Source organism: Daldinia vernicosa, assembly GCF_022497035.1.
Source record: "Daldinia vernicosa strain CBS 139.73 unplaced genomic scaffold F5Y00scaffold_18, whole genome shotgun sequence".
Classification (NCBI taxonomy): Eukaryota; Fungi; Ascomycota; class Sordariomycetes; order Xylariales; family Hypoxylaceae; genus Daldinia; species Daldinia vernicosa.
Window position 1 is genome coordinate 551,061 of NW_025953934.1, and position 20,783 is coordinate 571,843.

The 20,783-nt window shown below is 47.0% G+C and overlaps 5 protein-coding genes across 5 annotated transcripts; 3 read left to right on the plus strand and 2 right to left on the minus strand.

Annotated features, from left to right (window-relative positions):
• Positions 1-193: 193 nt before the first annotated feature.
• Positions 194-3,669, plus strand: F5Y00DRAFT_268936 (cysteine proteinase; the record flags this gene model as incomplete). The annotated part of the gene is made up of 2 exons (XM_048012347.1): positions 194-2,667; positions 2,728-3,669. Exons 1-2 carry the CDS (start codon positions 394-396, stop codon positions 3,667-3,669), a joined length of 3,216 nt encoding a protein of 1,071 aa, XP_047865776.1. The 5' UTR covers positions 194-393.
• Positions 3,670-4,746: 1,077 nt separating this feature from the next.
• Positions 4,747-7,494, minus strand: F5Y00DRAFT_52521 (long-chain-fatty-acid-CoA ligase). The gene is made up of 2 exons (XM_048013767.1): positions 6,554-7,494; positions 4,747-6,493 (listed from the first exon to the last, which is right to left on the minus strand). The coding sequence occupies exons 1-2, from the start codon at positions 7,000-7,002 to the stop codon at positions 4,900-4,902; spliced, it is 2,043 nt and encodes a 680-aa protein (XP_047865777.1). The 5' UTR covers positions 7,003-7,494; the 3' UTR covers positions 4,747-4,899.
• A 713-nt stretch (positions 7,495-8,207) lies between these two features.
• F5Y00DRAFT_52541 (chaperonin Cpn60/TCP-1 family) lies at positions 8,208-10,330 on the plus strand. Its single transcript, XM_048013768.1, has 5 exons — positions 8,208-8,352; positions 8,410-8,427; positions 8,492-8,540; positions 8,611-9,727; positions 9,781-10,330. Exons 1-5 carry the CDS (start codon positions 8,343-8,345, stop codon positions 10,240-10,242), a joined length of 1,656 nt encoding a protein of 551 aa, XP_047865778.1. The 5' UTR covers positions 8,208-8,342; the 3' UTR covers positions 10,243-10,330.
• A 467-nt stretch (positions 10,331-10,797) lies between these two features.
• On the minus strand, positions 10,798-15,322 carry F5Y00DRAFT_268944 (uncharacterized protein; the record flags this gene model as incomplete). The annotated part of the gene is made up of 3 exons (XM_048012349.1): positions 10,798-12,733; positions 12,783-15,046; positions 15,102-15,322. The coding sequence occupies 3 exons, from the start codon at positions 15,320-15,322 to the stop codon at positions 11,259-11,261; spliced, it is 3,960 nt and encodes a 1,319-aa protein (XP_047865779.1). The 3' UTR covers positions 10,798-11,258.
• Positions 15,323-17,674: 2,352 nt separating this feature from the next.
• F5Y00DRAFT_235005 (C2H2 type zinc-finger-domain-containing protein) lies at positions 17,675-20,210 on the plus strand. The gene is made up of 2 exons (XM_048007501.1): positions 17,675-18,422; positions 18,502-20,210. Exons 1-2 carry the CDS (start codon positions 18,271-18,273, stop codon positions 20,033-20,035), a joined length of 1,686 nt encoding a protein of 561 aa, XP_047865780.1. The 5' UTR covers positions 17,675-18,270; the 3' UTR covers positions 20,036-20,210.
• The last annotated feature ends 573 nt before the right edge of the window (positions 20,211-20,783 follow it).

Here is a 20,783-nt window from a genome sequence, read left to right on the forward strand (position 1 = left end):
CAAACACATTCATACATGTTATATAACACACCCAACCAACCAACCAGCCAGCCGACACGTTACACCCCTCTATTCATATATACTCTTAAAGATGCAGACAATTTAATTTTGCCATTGTGCATTTAATATCTTTTTTTTTGTTCTCTCTTCTTTTATTCTCCAGGTTCTTTCAGCATTCCGTTCCCGTCTCTCTCTCCCACCTTTTCAACCTCGAGTGTTGCGCCGTTCACAGATCCGGCTCTTCTTTGAAAGAATGCCACCCCATTCCAGTCCCCACCCTCAGCACAATTGCGGTACATAAAGTCCTCCTCTCCGACTACCTCCCGCCTTGTTATACGATCCTCGTCGCCTAGAATTTAATTTGCACATCTTTGGTGTCGCACTGATGAAAACATGAGTTCCGTAACGTTTACAAGGGCTTCTATCGCTCCAGTAGTGGGCGCGAATGGCACGATGTCCTCTAATACAAGTAATGATCGCCGGGTGCCTGCAAAGGAAATCAGTACGAACATGTTTAATGGTAGCTCGGGTACGGGAAAGTCGCCATATCGCCATATAGATGATTTGGTGTCGGTTGGCGTCGACCTCGACCCTCATACTCCTCTACGAAAAATCCTCGAGCTTGGAGATGCCCATATGCGACAGGCAACAACCTATAGCGATTTCCGCCGTCCTGATTTGGCACTGCAAGAGTACATCAAAGCATTTACAATCGCTGTCGATAAAGTACCCAGGCATAAAGATTATCCCTCTATGAGTTCCGACCGCGGAGACTTGAACCGCTTATACAAGGCCCTCAAGATGAAAATAACTACTAATGGAGCTATTTTCGACAAGATTAAGGAGGAAATCAAAGAGGATAATAGGCGGAGTGGTGTGCAGCCAACAATCTCTTCTAAGCGTTCCTTCGAACTCGCCCGCTTGAACTGGCCTAACCCATCTTCGACGCCGCAGCAGGTTCAGGCAAACCATTCCATGGGCCCCCAAAGTAATGGACTTAAAAATGAACTAGAAGCTCTAAATAGAGGAGATATTACGGACGATACTGGCGGCAACGCGGCTGGGGGACGTAGGCCAAAGCCAATGATACAACCAAAGCCACAAGCATTGCATGGAAGAGCTATTAAGCAGACCCAAAAGGACTCCCCCGAAGATCTCGCAAATAGATTTGCGCGGTTGCGTGCTACTCAAAAGTCTCGAAACGCCACTAAAGCACTCGACCAGGCCCAATCGGCCGTTACCGAAGAGTCCACTCCAAGCCAGACGTTACCTTTAGTTGATACGTCTATACTTACGATGCCAAAGCTTCCAGAAGCCATATATAGTCCCGCGAGAGGTACCGTAACTAGCGAGATCGCTAACCTTCCTTCCAGCACCCCTCGTGGTATGTTCAGTCGGACAAATTCGATCACCTCGGCCCCTAGTGTCTTAGCTCGCATATCGACGGAAAATGCCATCAGGGCGTTTAGCAGAGAACAGTTTGTGGCGGCCCATTCTTACCGGGTCCCCCAACCGTCAGCTACGCTAACGGAATTTCAAATTCCAGACGGCGATGATATCACAGCCGAAACACTTGCAGGTCTCTTAAACCAGTACCCGCAGATTGACGTTTTAGTAATTGATGTTCGGGATCGTGAGTCTTTTGATGAGGGACATATCAAATCAGTCAAGACGATTTGTATCGAGCCTGAGATTCTAATGCGAGAAAATATATCCGCAGATGAGATTGCTGATAGCATGGTTCTTGCCCCTCCAAGTGAGAGGCTCGCGGTTGAGCAACGCGACAAGGTTGACTTGGTGGTTATCTATGATCAGAATAGCGCTTCAATATCGTCTAGGATAACTGGAGATTCTTTAGAAATGGTCCTGTACAATATCCGACAAGCCTTGTCGTACTATAGTTATAGCCGACCGCTCAAACGCGCCCCAAAGCTGCTGAGAGGTGGTCTGAACTCATGGGTGCAGGAATTTGGAGAGCAATCTCTCGAGACTTCCGAGACTACGTCAAACTACGTCTCTCCGAGCTCGGCTTCGAGGCACGGGTACGGCGACAGAAGACGAACCCGGACCAAGACCAAGACCCTTAATCAAGATGAGATTAGTCAATTCGAGGATATGATAAAAAATGACCAGATGGGACTTGACAATTTCGACAATTTCGACTATGTCAAAACAAGGGAAGACTTTATCCGTCGCTATCCTAGTATAATAGGCGACCCCGAATCCATGACTTCTGTTAAGGGGGACTTGGATTCGCAGGAAGACTTCCTAGTCAGCATAGCTCCCACACCTCCTAAGCTGCCGGCACCTGCTATCCCAAGAACTAGGTATAGTGGCTTAGAATCTATGGATGACGACTCGAGTGTTGGTGGTATTGCCATGACAGCAACAAGACAACGAGCCCTAGCAGACTGGCCGGCGGATAATCAACTCCTAACTGGACTCCGGAACCTTGGAAATACATGCTACTGCAATTCAACCATACAAGTATTACTTGCTTCACATGGGTTCATCGGCGGTATACTCGAAGAACGATGGCCTCAGGACTGGCGTCAAGCAGGCGATAAAGAACCTACTTCACCACAGCTACTATCCAAGATTTTAAAAACGACATTGATGTGGCTATACCAGAAGCGGCTCAAGGACGCGGTACCAACTGCACTCCTGGTTCGTATTCCCTACCTATTTATCATGCGTTAGGTAATTTCTTGCTAACGTATACACTAGAAATATATGCGTTCTGTCCACACAGGATACTATGTTAATCCTGGTAACAGGCTTGTCAGACTAGGCGATGATAACCAACACGACACCGACGAGCTGTTTTCTTTCATGTTTGATGAAATCGCAGCTGAAACCAACGTGAGCCAGCGTTTCTTCCAAGCCATGAACAACGTCGCCATACCGCCCAACACGCGCGACGATGTTGCAGCCTTAGTGGATCAATATCGACAACAGTGGCGGATTAGCTTACCTCATAACTTCATTGATACCCATTGGTCGGTGTTTACGCTGGTTGAACGAAAGTGCGATGCTTGTGGAAACCGCACCTTTCAGCGAGATTCAAACCGTTGCTTAATAGTGACGCCCCCAGATACGACGAAAAGTCGATCGCCCAATCAAGTGCTCAAACTTGAAGACCTTCTTCACCGCGAGTATGGATCTGAAAAACTCGAAATGACCTGTGGAAATAAAGCTTGCGGGCACAAACATGCTCAATCTACATCCCGATTAGCGAAGCTACCTCGCCTGCTGCGCGTACATATAAGAAGGGCGACGGGCGGCAACGAAAAAGTTCTCACTCAGGTCTCCTTCCCCCTTGAGCTTGACCTTCAGCCTTGGAGCTGCGATGAATCGGTGCGAGCAGAGGCTGGTAAAATCCTAGGCATCAATTTCCACGACGGCCTCGTATGTCCTACCCAGTACGAGCTCTACGCCATCCAATGTCATATCGGCACAAACACTAACTCGGGCCACTACTGGTGCTGGCTCAAGGACCAGCAGAAGGACACATGGATTCACTGTAACGACACGACTATAACGTTGTACTCCGGGAGGGCCTGGAGAGCAGAGCTCGAGAAGATGTACAAGTGCTCGAAGCGGGAGACGCCCGTCCAGCTGTACTACAAGCGCAGAGATATTCTTTACACCTGGGAGGAAGAGAAGTGAAACGAGGCGTCTAGAGGCCTTGGATTTTTGGAATATTAAAAATTATAAGATGCAAACCACGCGGTATCGTCTCAGCAAGAACACTGCCGTCATAAGCGTTACGTTAAAGGGCTGCTTGAATACTCGGATCGGATTGGTATTCGTCACGGGTTAAATATACGTTATTATTCTTTCCCGTTGCCTTACTTTGGTAGATAGACGACGTTGGAAAGACGTTTTGGGGGATCTTGGTAGACGGACGCTTGCCTTATTTCTGGAAGCATGGCGTTGCGGCGGGAACGCTAGATACTGAATTATTTTCTTCCGATTTAGTTATCTTTGCCGGAGGTGTAGCGGAATATATACATATGTATTATAAATGGATTAATAGATGAATCTTATTATTATTTATATTAATCAATCGAAGGGTCGTGGTTAGGAACCGGTTTATCAGAGCTCCCGTCATACCTACCTGCCTATGTATGTATTAGACGCGGTGGCGATGTGAGTTGATGTAGTAAAAGGGCAATATTAGCTAACCTCGCTCCGATAGTATTTCGTACGTGTGCGCTACCATCTGCCTTGGTAATGAGAAATAGGGCTATAGTTACCAATATCCACCTAGATATGTATATCTAACACTAACTAACTAACTAACTAACCATAGCTATAAGACTCCTTTCCTTTCACATGCAAGCTCGGGAACCCGAGGACCCAGATAAACCCAACAAAAGGAGTCGACTAAACGAATACGCATTCTTGGCCAACCTCAACGTTTCCTACCTACCTAGGTATATATATCTAACCTAGTACCTATCCGGTCAAACGATCTCACGATTCCTCAACAACTAGTTTACTCGGAATTTTCACATATAATAAATCGATAAATCACCGTTTAAAAAAAAACGAATGGGAAAAAGGGGGATCATTAGCTCTACATACGTAAAAAATGGCACCTAAAATCTTCGCTGCGTGTATAAAACGAAAAAGAACCAAAGCAACACGCCGTGCGGAATACAAGGAGCACAACTAATTCTACACCGACCCGTTTCCAACTCGCCGAAGAGCCAGCCGGCTAGCAAATTACATAACGCCTGGAGACAGACGCCTATTACATCAAAACGATGCGGCACATTACGAAGTGCGCTTAAAGCACTCTTGGATTTCTTTGTTGTAGGCATCCTTGATCGCCCTCCGGTTTACCTTCTGCGTTGCCGTAACGAAGCCCTGGTATGTCTGTTAGCGCTAATCCTAGGTTTGGGGTGGGATGGGAAAGGATGGGATCTGGTCGAAACTTACACTTGCGGGTGTCCATTCCTCATCGACTATTACGACGCCAACGATCATTTCCAACCCGGTCAGGCCGGCCTTCTTGCCTACTGCGATTAAGTCCTTGTGGACTGCATCCAAGACCTTGGGATCGCTGTGAGGGTGATCAACACCTAGTTTCTTCGCTAGGTCGTTCAGCGGCTTCTCGTTGGAGCTGATGACGGCAATGGCACGTGGGTGGTCGCTGTCGCCGTATACCATGACGTTGTGGACGTATTCGCTGCCGCGGTAGACGGCCTCGAGCTTCTCGAGCGCGATGTACTCGCCGCCTTGCATCTTGACAAGATTTTTGACGCGGTCGATGATCTTGACGTGGCCTACCGAGTCGATCTCACCGATATCTCCTGTTCGGAACCACCCATCCGATGTAAACGCCTTCGCGGTCTCCTCGGGGTTCTTGTAATATTCCTTGCAGACTGGAGCTCCTCGCAGCAGAATCTCACCTTGTGGAGGATTACTCTTCGCGTCGTATCCTAGATCAGGTATACTGACGAGCTTCATCTCAAGCGATGCAGGAATGGGGCCGATGGCGTCCCGAGTCCATTGCAACGGGTTGCCTAGGGCACCATTGGCAGTTGTTTCCGTAAGACCATATCCCGTAATCATTGGTGCAAGTACCAGGCTTGCGAATTGTCTTGTGCCATCCGAAATACCACTGGCACCATTGAAGAGGAATCTTACCCTTCCGCCTGTCATGTCCCGGACCTTCTTGAATACTATGGCATCAAGTAAGCCACTCCCAGGAAGGCCGGTTGCCACAAGTAAGCTCTTGAGGTTGTAAGCACCCCAGAAAAGATTCCTGGTCAGGGCACCACCAGAGTTAACTTTGGCTTCAATACCCTTCCTGATGGTCTCCCATATCTGGGGTACGCCAACCATGACGGTGGGTGCAAGCTCCCGCATGTCTCCAGCACAGTTACGCATAGAAGAATCGGCTAGCGTGCGTGGGGATCCGTAGCCTAGCGTACCGCCAATAAACATGACTAAATTCTCCACAGCTACCTCCAAGATATGGGCAAGGGGGAGATACGCAAGTATGACGTCGCGATGCGAAACGGTCTCGGCGACAATAGTCCATAAACCGGTGATACCCGCAACAACACCTTCGTGAGTAAGAGGGACACCTTTGGGAGGTCCAGAGGAACCAGAAGTGTACATGATACAGCACAGATCGGTAGGTTTCGGCGGTACGGGGTCTATAGGGTTCTCCTCGCCGAGGGTAATTAGGTCAGAGTAGGAGATAATGGTAAGGTGAGAATTCGAGGCCTTGAAGTCGTCCATCTCCTTGTCGGAGATGGGCATGTTGGTCGAGTCATTGTAGATTAAGTACTTGACGTCTTTTGCATTCTTCAAAGGGCGACTAGCGACTTTGAATAGATGGGGGTCGGTATACATAGCCTTCGCATTCGTTTGCGTGAGGGAGTATTCGACAGCATCCGAGCCGAGAGTATCGTATGCGGTTGCGATTGTGATGGATTGCGAGGCGCAGGCATGGGCCGTGCATTGCCAGTTGGAGCTGTATAAATAGGCAAGTTAGCCTTTAGCGATTCTTCATGATAAAAGGGATACTCCGTACCTCGTCGTCGCAAAGATGTGCAACACGTCGCCTGTCTCGAGACCTAGCTTCTTCAAACCCGCTCCTACATTTAGAGCTCGGGTCTTGTACTCATTGTAAGTAAGGAATTCGTACGGAGTTAATTCGAAGTAAGTCCATTCTTTGTCGACCTCGGTCTTGACTCCATCAACAACTTTTGCTACTTTCTTAGTCTCGGTATGAGTCTTGATAAGTTTACGAGTACCTATGGCAGCCTTGTCGCCGTATTTTTTCGCGGTCTCGATTAATATATCATAAGTAGTGGTGATGTGAGGTTCGGGGCGTGTGATAAGACCGTCCTTAGCCTTGATATGTCTGAATGGCTTCGTTTCTCCTTCAACTTCTTCGGCGTCAGGTGATTCGATCGTATAGGGGGGCTTCTGGACTCTGTAGAGCGGAAGCACGCCCTCGTATTGAGTTGGGAGGGACATGATTGATGTCAAGCGTATTATGTAGAGGTCAGGAATATAGAGAGCGCTGACTCTTAAGCCCGCAGAAAAAAAAAGCCAAGTTGGAGATTGAAACTGAATTTGGAGTTGAAGCTTGGGGGAGCTGTAGCTTCAACTTAATATTTCAATGTGGAATTTGAATTTATTAGGTAGTTTTATGTAGTAGAGGTAGTTCCAGTTAGCAAGACAACAAAACGTCAGCGGGGCAATCCGCTCGGCCAAGTACAAATGCCGTTAGTGTACCTCTCAGCCAATTTTCAGGTACTTATGTATGGGGCCGTTGGGGTTCCACCGGCTGGGGTATAAGTGAATAGGCTAATTCTCTTATCAGAGATGCCGAGGAGTCTGGGAGTATATTTTTGATATATGTGGGTATTGAAAAATACCGTTCCGCGGCGTATCTAGAATTAGAAGTTGAGGGTTTGATATTATTGTATTTCTATGGGGTATCGTATGGATCTTGCTGGTTATTATGTATGTTAATGCGAAGGGGTATTTGGATGTCCGGGTCGCCCGTGCCTCGGCTCGTGAAAATTGATATTATGCGTAATCACCTAGGTTAGGTCAAATGATGGTGGTTTGCTTCTAAGGTTCTCACATATTACGGCCGAGTATAGGGGGCCGAGATATTAAAATTTTTCTTGAATGTTACAGCGGTATAACCTCAGACCTTGTTCGCAAAGGTTAGGTACATATGTATAATCACCAATACGTGATGTAATTATTATTTTACGAGATTACCAACAGGTAAAAGTACCTTAGGTAGAGATAGGGGATAGGGGATTTTGTTGATTAGAGACGTGTACTTAGGTAATGACTTAATGTAGGACGATGGGCTATTACAAAGAGGATCAGATGCATGTATGCATGTCAGCGATTAGCATTGCGATGGGAAAAGCTCAATTGTCAATTGTAACCTGTAGGATAAGATTTACCATGATAGATAAGATAAAAGCTCTGGAGGACCTCAATTACAGTGTGTACCTCATTACCTAAGGTACATGTTGTATGTAACCACCTAAGTGCCTTGTATTGTACCTGCCAGAGGTAGTACGTAGTGGATGTCGGCGCTGTGAATTTTCCGATCTGGAAGAATGTGGGGCTGGATCTTTTAGAATTTCAGAATTTCGAGGTAATAGGTACAATACAATCCCGTCCCACTAGACGAGGCAGAACTCTACCAAGTTAACGACTCCATACGACATACAACACACAACATACAACGGTGTATATTGTCAAAACTTAGCAGAGAAGTTACAAACTGCCGGGATATAATCAAATACACCACATAAAGCTCTCCTGAGCTATAGAAATCGGCAAAAATGGCGTTGAGTATGCAATCAATAACCCCGCCATGACTTTTAATAATTTACTAATATTCTACCTTAGATCTCGACCTCCAGAATGGTATGCTAAACAACATAATATATGCTAGCTGTATACGTTATGTACTAATCTATATCACGTACAGCTTCCGTTGTAAAAGATGAGCAGGGGCGACCTTTCATCATTGTTAGGGAGTGAGTATTGAGAGTTCTGCCGTCTAGATCGATACACAGGCATACAGTATACCTAACCTCCTATACTTAGTCAAGGCAAGAAGAAGCGCCAATACGGCAACGAAGCAGTCAAATCGCATATCCTCGCCGCTCGAACCGTTGCAAATATCGTCAAGACTTCTTTAGGTCCTCGCGGTCTCGACAAGATCCTAATTTCGCCTGACGGAGACATTACGGTGACCAACGATGGAGCTACCATTCTACAACAGATGGAGATCTCGAACCACGTCGCGAAGCTCCTCGTCGAACTATCCAAGTCACAAGACGATGAGATTGGTGACGGTACGACAGGTGTCGTTGTCCTAGCCGGTGCTCTCTTAGAACAGGCTGCCGAACTTATAGACAAGGGAATCCATCCCATCCGAATAGCAGATGGTTACGATCAAGCCTGTGACATCGCTGTAGCTGAGTTAGACCGGATATCAGATACCATCGAGTTCAGCCGAGAATCAACAGAGAACCTAGTTAAGGTAGCTCGGACAAGTTTAGGCAGCAAAATTGTGTCCAAGGCCCACGACCAATTCGCCAACATTGCTGTAGACGCCGTTCTCTCTGTCGCCGACCTCGAACGAAAAGATGTCGACTTCGAGTTGATCAAGGTGGATGGCAAGGTTGGTGGCGCGTTGGAAGACACCATTCTGGTTAAGGGTGTGATTATTGACAAGGACTTCTCACATCCCCAAATGCCGTCAGAAGTCAGAGACGCCAAGATCGCCATTCTCACCTGTGCGTTCGAGCCACCGAAGCCCAAGACCAAGCATAAGCTAGAGATTACCTCGGTAGAGGAGTTCAAGAAGCTACAAAATTACGAGCGGGAAAAGTTCATCGAGATGATCCAACAGATCAAAGATACCGGAGCTAATCTAGCTATCTGTCAGTGGGGTTTCGACGACGAAGCTAACCACTTATTACTCCAGAACGAATTACCCGCGGTAAGATGGGTAGGCGGACCGGAGATCGAACTTATTGCTATTGCTACGAATGGTAGGATAGTACCTCGATTCGAGGACCTGAAGCCGGAGAAGCTAGGCAAAGCTGGTATTGTGCGAGAGATGGAGTTTGGTACTACGAGAGAAAAGATGCTAGTGATCGAGGAGTGCGCCAACACAAGAGCCGTGACGGTGTTTGTCCGAGGAAGCAACAAGATGGTAAGTTTCTTTTTACCCCCTTTTAAATACGAGCTTAACTAATTTACTATTAGATCATCGACGAAGCCCGACGATCTCTTCATGATGCCCTCTGCGTCGTACGAAACCTAGTCCGCGACAACCGTGTCGTGTATGGGGGTGGTGCCGCTGAAATCGCTTGCTCGCTCGCGGTCGAGGACGCGGCCGTCAAGACGCCCGGGTTAGAACAGTACGCGATGCGGGCATTTTCTGAGGCGTTAGACGCGGTGCCGATGGCGCTCGCAGAGAACAGCGGATTAAACCCCATCGCGACGCTCGCCGAGGTCAAGTCTCAGCAGGTCAAGGCCGGCCCCGAGGGCCGCGGCAGGCTTGGTGTCGACTGCATGAACGGCGGCAGCAACGACATGAAGCAGGCCTTTGTTATCGATCCTCTCATCGGCAAGCGCCAGCAGCTCATGCTTGCTACGCAACTGTGCCGTATGGTGCTAAAGGTCAACAACGTTATCGTTAGCGGCTCCGGGGACCAAGACTATTAGGTGGTAAGGTGAAGCTTATTCGTTCGCTCTATCTGCCTATCAGCGTCGATCTATATCTCGATGTGCCGCGTCGATAATGCTCGTGTTCTCATGGGGGAGAAAGTGGCGAGGCACGTCGTTAAGGTTATAGATATAAATGGTGGATGCGTGCATTTATGTATGTACCTAGGTATGTATGGAATGGCAGCTGAAGGGCTTAAAATCAAAGAGTCACGATACCTTACCTACCCCTATCTATCTATTAGAGAGCCAAGACAGGAATAAGAAAAAAACAAGAAATCTGCCGCCTCGGAATAGTTTATATATGTGCACTTGGATATACCTATCTCATCCGCCTCCCCGGGACACATTATACATGCATGCATTAAGTACGCGTCAGGCAATACAAGAAGATCTTCATGTATATATGGGGGTATGAATCCGAAAATGACCGCTCTCCCAACGTTTTATTTGTAAACACGCTAAAACGACAGATACCCTACTATATACTATATATACCCTAAAAACACCGTAGACGAGTACTGAAGGCAACTAGTGCCCGGGGTAGGTTAGGTAAGTGAATAAAAGGTACGAGTGAGTCGGTGGGTTTGATAAAAGCAGTCCCCTAAGTCCCCCGATGTCCCTAACCTAGTCCATCATGCTCCGACCCCGAGGTAGATAGTGTAACGGCGTGTGTAATGTGTAATAGGCGATGGAAGTAGGTAGGTGGTATCCCGTCCTCGAACTCCCAAGTCCTACTTATAACTGCGGAGTCCTTTTTGCCTTCCTATACGCCTCCCTTCCCCCCATGGTATATACTTCAAAAGAGAAAGTTGCTTACTTAAACCTTCTCTTTAATTTTTGTTTCCTTTTTAGGTTGTCCAGGCTCATGTATATACGTATCGAACATACTGTTTATCCTCCTTACAGCATTTCCAATCGGCTGGTTGGAAGTACACCACTGCCAATGCTACCCTATTGGATATCTTCATTTGGCCTACAATATAGTAGCATGCCATATAGCTACACGGCGCAGCTTATGCGAATCCGAACCCTTGAGCGTTCTCGAGCGCCATAGATAGACGCTCTCGGAGAACCTCCTTGTCGCGGTACTCTGGGAGCAGAAGGGTACCGTAGCACGTATATGCGGTGGGTAGGTGTCCGCCCTCGCCTTCCTCTTCGCCGTTCTTCTGGACTACGAACTGGATGTTGGCCATACCGCCGACGGGTACGCGGTCACTAGCAGTGACAAACTCGAGCAGCTTACGGCGCATACGGCTATCGTATCTTTTAATAATGGACCAAAAGTCGCGCACGGTACGATGCGATGCGTCCCAACCAACGTACCGTGTCGCGCGGCGAAGCTCTCCGACGTCGATCTCCTGCGTACCCTCTGCGAGATTTTGTAATAGTGATGGCGTCAAGAGCTGTAGAGATTTCGGGTGCAGACAAGCCCGGAAACCACGGGCAAAGGCGTTGAATTGGGGAGCGACCGAAACGTCGGTTAGGTATCGGATGTAGTCGCTCACATAAGCGTTACGGTTATCACCTGTAACTAGTGGTGCATCGCTTGGGTTAGATGCCGAGAGGGGAGTAGACTCCGGATGGCTGGAGAATTGTGGCCAAGACATCGAATTCGACGATTCCATTTCGCGTGAGACGGGCTGGCCAAACATGGACGTGGAAAACTCGTAAGTTAGAACGAAGACGTCCTCTATAGAACCATCCTTCTCATTCCATTCAAGAATGTTGGTTAACCCATTGGCGAGGTCTGGCCACCCATCAGCGATATGATGTAGCTCTGTGACGGGCTCACCTAAAAGCTTGCGGTATAGGGCCTTTGGGAACGTGATTGGGAGAGTTAGTCCATTATAAACGGCCAGCGACATAAGCAGCCCGATTAGTTCGAATTTCCACTCCGGTTGAGCAGAACCGGGTTGAAACCACGTCATCCGCGTCCGGTCGTCGATAACGAAGGCGCCGTAAGCAGGATTTAAAGCCTCGGCAATAGCGAGACGAAAGAATTCCTGTTGCACACCACCAGAGTCGAACCCTTCTTCCCCACTGTCTTCCCCGAGATGAACCTTTAACGGCCTCATAAGTTCGCGCTCTTGCCGTCGCCAGAGTTGGTCGAAGGCATCTCTAAGCACGTTTTTACGGCTGATGTCGAGGATTAGGTATTTGGATGATGGAATCTTCAATAGATCTTGAAGTACGTTTTTTTGGTGCGACTCTGTGACGAGGCTGTCAGGGGCAATGATGGCATTGATTCGGCTTTGCAACGAGGTAGACTCCTCGTAGGAACGACTCATCCGAGAGAAGTTAATAGCCCTAAAGTATGAAACTAACGACGTGGGATTAAAAATATACGGATAATCCAAAATATGAACTTTTTGCCTAGTCGAGGTAAAGGATAGCCATGAAACCGGCATCTGAATAGGATCGAGACGATCGCCAAAATATTCGGCGCGGAAATGCACGTCACCTAGGAGGAGAGATTGGCGCTTCTGATCTGCTCGATTGTTAGTTCAAAATCCTTATAGCCACGCGGGAATACTAACACATAGCCGTCATCAGCGAGAGGGCACTACCGAAGGGGCTATCCCCAGAAATATCTGGCTTGCCGTCCCATTCATGAAGCATCACGGCTCTTGCCCAATCCAAAAGCAAAACCGGAACTCGTTTTTCGTGCATGCTTCGCTCAGCTTTTGAAAAAGGTAACGTCGACTGCGTAGAAGCCTCAAGGTGAGATAGTAATAACTCAACGACATCAGGTTCTTTGACTCCATCCTCCTTATCCAAGTCTAGTTCAATTAGCTCGTCAAAGTATCGGCGTGTTGGGATCACCCTAAGTAACCTCCTCGCTAACCGGAGAGCCATGCTATCTGTGAAGGCATCTTCATATTGTAGACATAAGGAAGTTGGTTGTCTCGCAACTGTGCCGCCACCAGCGAGCGACAGCCCGTGGGCTCTGATACGAGACATGTCATTTAATTGTCTTGAATCATTTACTAATGGTGCCGCAGCGACTAGAGCGTGGAAGCATACAGACATGAGCGATGCAGCCTCTACATTAGTGAATGATTTTTTAACACCGAGGAACATCTTTGAAGTCGGTGACCTTGTAGATTGTAAGGTCTTCGGCGGCGCAAAGAGACCCGCCAAAGCAATCCAGAGGCTGTCGAAGACGAGGTTGGGTGCTACTCTTGTCAAGCGCAACATGCAGTACCATAGTGTTTGTGAGTCAATAGTACCATTGGCGCTGGTAAACGAGTCTAATACGGCTTGGGGATCGCTCAGGACATGGAATATACTCTGTTCGACAAACAGCTTCCATTGCAACTTGAGATCTTGTGGATAAGAGGCTTGAGATTTCCTTTTCCTCTTCCACGGCTTGAGCCGATTCGACGATCGTCTAATAGACTCATCGATGGTTGGTGGCTCTAGGAGATGCCTCTCAGAGGTAGCGTCTTCCTGTAAAACGTCGCATATGAAATTGATTGCTTGGATATTAAAGCGTGAGAGCGATTGTGGTAGGTAACAATCTAGTTCAGACGTTGAATCTGTCTTACCAGTAGTTTCTAGGACGTCTTGAGAGTCATCAAGTACGTCTAGGGACCGCGTAGTCTCCGTACTGCTTGATGTCTCTTCGCCATTGATTCCGTCTAACTGGGAGCAATGCTCATCTATGTGGGGGCGAGGGCTAGGAGGCCCTGTAATTTCCCTTTCTAGCGGTGTATGAATATCGCTCTCCATAATCTGAGATGCAGGTCGCGCTATGGTTGGCGGAGGCCGAATCAGTCCTTTAGATACTTTCTCTGGCTGGGTAGGAATGTTAGGCGATATGAGCCCCGTTTCGTCTACGATAGAGTCGACCGAAGGCTCGGGCACAACTTTAGTCTGAGACTTGGAAACGGAGGATGGACGAATCCGGGTATTAGAAGTCCTCCCTTGATGTGGTGGTAGGCTTTGAGGATTGGAGTTGGAAACTGATGAGCGCTCAGAATGTACTCGTTGGTAGAACCCGGTAACCTCGCTCTTAGGTGAGAGTGCTCGTGTAGTATATCGATGAACCTCAGAGGCCCCCCTAAGGTCGACTTCATTCTCCGATTCAGGTCTTGAGGGAGTAGAGGTTGGACTAGTCCTCCCACTCTGGCCTTCTAATTGAGATGCGGCTTCTCGAAGCCGTTCAATAGACTCTAGTGCTTTATCTATGACCGCGATTCCTTTTGACATACTTTCCATATTATTCGGTGTTAACCACTCCAACATCTTAAACGCGACAGAGCCAAACACATTAGCAGCGAACGAACGGTAATCTTTGGTACTCGACCTTTCAGTAATCTCTATTCCCTCTATGCCATTCGATCGCGACGGTGGCTCGGTCTTCGTCGCCCCAACATCGGGAGGTGGGTTATGATCCTGGCTAGCCTCCTTCCGATTCATCTGCGTGGGTGGCGAGATGTTTGGTATCAGTGATTGTGCCCTTTTCAACGCTACTCGACCTGATGCTTCCTTGGTGGGTTTGAGTTTGGACCCGGGACCCGTGTAAGCCGGACCGTATGCATCGTGGGGAGATGCCGTACGCTTTAGGCCAATTTTGAGTAATTTGATAGCATCGCTAGGACCGGTTGGAGGGTGTAAATGGGGGCAGAGTCGGCTATCGGCATCGTCCTGGCTTGCCATGTATATAGCTAGAGTCCTTGCACTGGTAGGATTGTATCGGCGGATCGGGGCTTTACCAGCCAGTCGTTTTCGACAACTAAAGCACGACGGGGTAGTACAGGCACTGAAGCCGCATCCATAACGCAGTTGGGTTATAAACCTATAACGAAGTTAGCTGGGCGATTGGAGAATATGCGCAAGGTTGGGCGACTTACTTCCCGACTAGCAACTGGAGATCGTGGCGACGACTGGCGCGATAGATGGCGTAAACCCTCTTGGGATTCTCGACATCGATAACGAGTTCTTTGATTTCCGATGGCGCATCTGCGGGTAACCGTGGAAAGGGGACTTGCTCCCAGAGAGCAGCTAAGATGTCATCCTCGAGGACATGGTGGCCAGGACCATCGTCCGCTGACCGATTTACTTCCCGCGTCATGACATATGGTATAGACAAGCCCCCCGTATAGGAAGCAAACGTCGGATCGTAGTAGGTGTAGCTTTCAACGATAGAAACTCGATGGCGAGGGAGATTTATTTTATCGAGGTCGCGAAACCCGGTAGCAGGAGTTAATCGAAGGCGTTAAATGTTTAGAAGCGCAGGGAGGAAATTAGGAAGGATAGATTAGGTATGTAGGTAGATACCTACTAATGGTTGGTATGTATGATAAGTATAGTAAGAGGTAGGGAACACGGCAATTAGAATCGCGCAATCCTCGGTTATACTAGATAACCTTAGCCAGGTACTAAAGTATATACCTATATATAGGTGCGCTTAGGTCATCAACAGATCGAACGAAAGTGTGTTGAAGTTGATTGGATGAAGTAAGGTTATTATTCAACTATCAATAATACAAGCGACTGGGTATAAATAATATAATAAATGATATAAATGAGGTAGATAGATATATAGAGATAGATATATAGACGGTCGTAATATCGTGGCAATGGTGGGTATCAGCTCGAGCCGCACCACGCAATAACGAAAAACGTATGAAGTTTCCAAGGCTGAATGCATCTCCGTCCCTTTCTATTGGCTTGTCTATCTAATGTATTAGTTCCAGCGTCATGTACACTAAGGTATGTACATATGCATGAATTTTACATAAGGGTGTATTTTCCCCCACAGCCCCATCCCACCCAATGAGCATGAGATCCCAGGCTATAGACGTGTTAGGTACATACTTACTCTATTGTTTTCATATATTGCAATTCTTACGATACGTTATAAATGTGTATTTGAAACGTCCTTAATATTGATATTTACTCGTAACAGAAAGAATGGACAACTAGCGCTAGTTTTAAGAGAGTCCAGTAATAGGTTATAACATATGTTGCATCTACGTAGTGTCTCTGGACTATTAGGACGACATATTAGGTACTTTTACACATCAACAATTTCTATGTTCTTTTATTTAGTTGAAGACTGCTGGTTAGACTCGCCCAAATTCATACCGTAAGCATCCAAAGACTTCCTATGAATTGATAATATTAAGATATGCTAGTTAGTTATGATTGAGTTTCAGATTAACTAATAGAGTATTAACTATTCAAAGGTTATAAGCACATACTCATAAGCAATCAAATAAAGTGTTCTGCAAATTGACTTCTAACGCAAAGACGATAAGGTGAATTAGGTATCTATACATACGCTTGTAGTCCAGTCAATCCGCGTTGTGATTGCTCAAAGATGAGATGACTTTCAATTTCTTGTTACAAACATTAAGATGAGTGACTAAGACAGGTGGGTATACATATGCATCTAAGAAAGTGATTGGCTAAGCACTTAAGCAAGGTCGGCAGTAATTTGTCAGATCACCTCAATGTTATCTCAGGTGACCTCAGACTGAGATTAGAAAATCGTTCGGGGGGATGTACCTCCCCCAGCCACACCATTTTTCAACCAATCACAGCCCCGTCCCACCCCCCAAAAGATTTTCTAATCTCTAGTCTGAGGCAGTTGCGAACATTACCCCCCTACACTGGCAATAGCAAAATCAATTGAAAACATCAATACCAACGCGTTTTTACCGTAAGTAAAGTCTTTATATAAGAAACAATTGCTAATTCGATCATTTAGATAGGTTATATACGTTTTGGGTCGAAATTAGCTATAGTACCGGTCGCAACAGTCGCAACAGTCGCAACAGCGGTTGCAACAGCGGTCGCAACACCGGTCGCAACGCGATAGCCGCAATAGACGCTGCAATAGACGTCAAGGCCTGTAACATTACAACGCAATGCCTTATAGACATGCAAAAAGGATGAGGAGGTAGCGAAAGCAAAGGACTAGACCCGAGTGATTAAAAAAGAAGGTATTTTAAACATAGTTGTGGATACGATGTTGGATGCGGTCTTGGATGTGGTCTTGCGGTGCTATTATTACATGTTTTCAACGTCGAGGCTTGCATCATCACAACGCAATACCGTACAGCTATGCAAAAAGTATGAGGAGGTAGAGAAAGCAAAGGACTAGCCCCGAGCGATTAATATATAATGTATTTTCAACGTTGTTGTTGCCTGTTGAGTCATCGTCGATATAACCTCTAATTGAAAGTTGAGTGTGCCGATAATTGTTCAAATTTTCGCTCGCAGCTAAGACTAGAATTCGGGAAACGCCTCCCCCCCGACCCACAGATACAAACACACAGACCAAGGGTTTTGTGGCGCTTGTGGCAAAGCCCGTTTCCCGAATTCTAGTCTTAATACTAAGATAACCTCAATGTACCTAATCAATGTACCAGCGTACCTGCTAAGACTCAGCCTCGATACCTTAGGTACCTGTGGAATAGTTCTAGAACTGACGTATGAGTTACAACTTAAAATAATTTTCTCGGCAGAGTGGTAAGGCAAGAGGAAGGAGGGTAAAAATAGCCCCACCAACGCCACTCCGTCTAGGTAAGCAGAATTTCAACGATTTAATTCTGCAATTCTGTAATTCCGCAACTCTGATCAATTCCATTTCCACTTCGGCGTGCGGCCTTTGTGACACATCAGTCCGATAATAGGCCACAACTTCTTCATAAATAATTCAAAATCTATTTCAGCCGGATCGCCCAACTCCATTTAAAAAATCTTGGCCTTCCCTTATCCGAATTGCGCTTTGAAATCGCTCAGATTTTAGTACAACACCATTCGAGACGCTGCGACCTACACTAGTCGCATCAAAATTAAAGCCTCATCAACCCCTCCGCCCCTCCCCGTCGGAGCGCTGCACACAAAAATTCATCTGCCAGGATTAAAACTAAGAAACTTTATCCGACCGGCGCTTCCGTTGTTGACATCTCCCGTGTTTCGTAGAAGCATCGGTTTTTGTTCTAACCTACTCTAGTCACCGTTGCAATCAAATCAACCATAAAGACACTCATTTGTATTCCCCCAACAACAATGGCTACCATCACGGGGAGCAGACCCGCGGGCACAGCTCTGTCTAATAAGCAGGAACCCGCGCCATCTTCCCATCAATACACTTGCAACACATGCCAAGTAGCCTTCCGCTTTGCTGATACCCAAAAAGGTCACATGAAGAGTGATTGGCAGTATGTTTTCCCTGTGTCTACCTATTTTTACATCTATTGAATTATTAATCTAACCTGTATCGTGCTCTTACTTTTATAGTCGATATAATCTTAAGCGTCGCGTTGCGTCACTGCCTCCAATTGCATCTGAGGTCTTTACCGAAAAGGTCCTACAAGCCCGCGCTGCGACCAGCGCTGAAGCAGACCGTGCCGGATTTCAGCAAATTTGCGAGGTCTGTCAACGGACATACTACAGCGAGAACTCTTTCCGAAATCATATTTCAAGTCAGAAACATAAGGCGCGAGAGGCAGCCGTGCAACACCGGGGACCCAATCAGGATGATGCCAGCTCTGTTATGAGCTCTACCTTCTCTCTCGGCGACCCTATACCTTCAAATAACAGCGAGGAAGTCGATTCTATTGCTGAAAATGAGTTCAACGAAGTGGTTGAAGGGATTCAAAAGGCTAGTTTAACAGAACATCCTTCCCCAGTCAAGCGCCCATCAAATCCCGATCCTTCAGCCGAGGCGCAGCACAAGAGAGAGCATCCCGTGTCAGGAGATGCTAGCGAGGCTGCTTCTAGCACAACAACACCGGTTCCGAATCTTACATTGAAGTCATGCTTATTCTGTAATTATGACTCGCCAACCGTCCCGTTAAACGTCGTTCATATGGAGCGCATCCACAGCATGTTTATTCCGGAGAAGCAATATCTTGTTAATCTGGATGGCCTTATTGGCGCATTACAACAGCGGATCCAAGAATTCCATGAATGTCTGTACTGCGGGAAGGTTAAGACCAGCGCAACTGCTGTACAAACGCATATGCGTGATAAGGGTCATTGTAAGATACCTTATACTTCAGAAGATGAGCAGGTCGACATTGGTGATTATTACGACTTCAGAAGCACATACTCAGATGGCGAAGAGTCGGAAGATGAGTCGGTCGACGATAGTAAGCAGAACGGAGGAGCTAAGCTTGGGGCCAGACGATCAGCCAAGGCTGTAGGAGAAAATGGAGACGAGATTATGGAGGATGAAGGCTGGGAAACGGACAGCTCTACTTCGTCTTGCAAGTCTGAAGATCTGGGTCCTATTCCCGTTGATCACCATTACCGGCAGTACGAACGGCTCGAGAAGCATCCCCACCACTCATCTCACGACCCGCGACACCACCATAAGATGGATGGATGGCACTCGCATGCTCACAAACATCGTGCCATTTTTTACGATGATACCGAGCTACATCTTCCTTCGGGTCGTTCGGTAGGCCACCGATCTCTGGCTAAGTATTATCGCCAGAACCTACACAACCACCCTTCAGCCGAGGAACGTGCGGAAAGACTTGCTCTTGAAGCAGCTTCAGCTGAGGGTGACGCCATGGAAGTTGACGACGATGCCAAGAATGGCAATGGCCAGGTTTCTCGACGTGAAGGCCGCGGGCGTAACGGTGCCGTTATAAGCCGAGCGAATGGCGGTACTGGTATGTTAGGAGTGACAGATCAGAAGAAGAAGGAAGTGGCTCGCGCCGAGCAGAGAAGCCGTAAGCAAGAGCATAAGGCGGCGAGACAAAAGGAATGGGCACTTAGCAAGCAGGCCAACCACCAGAAATATTACAACTACCAGATCTTGTAAAACTTTACACAAGATATGGAGTTTCCTGGCGTATGGCTTAGGAATTGGAGTGTTGTCGTCATCAACAATTGCAAGGGTAGTCTAGTCGGACTGCAAATTTAGCTTGGCAGACCGAACCAGTCGGTATATAGAAGATGCAGTTGACAATTAAATAAAAAGAACGTTGCGTTTATAATTTCTACTGAACTATTGAGTACCTAACCTCGTGTGGCATAGTGTTTACGGTTGACACTCGGGATAGGCACGGGAATATGACGTCGGCCTGAGACATGAGGAGTACCGGGGTAGTGGATAAGGTACCTTAACTCTATCTGCCCGGGGGGGGTTCAGGGACTTGCATACCGATCTTACTACCTAAGGTAAAATGGTATAACCTTAAACGCTTAGTTCTAGTTAGTTAGCTACATAGCTAAGTAATGTATAATGTTCTAGGTTATAGAAGTAGCAATTGCAACTCTTCCTCTAATTATACTAATATATCATCTCATTTCCACTTCTTTTTACAGTCAACTTACATATATTTACCCAACTCTGTTTCTCTACAGGTAAATAAACATACCGTCAATGTGTCATAGTTAACTATAAATTATCATGGCAGATTCGAAGCAGCTTCCCCATATACATATACATATGTCTATATACCCACATAGAGCGGGCGTCGCTTTTCAGCTGGGTTCCGTTCCGCGCTATTGGAATGATGCTGTGCGTCTTATTGGACCAACAACGCCCGCCTTCTACAATAGGATCC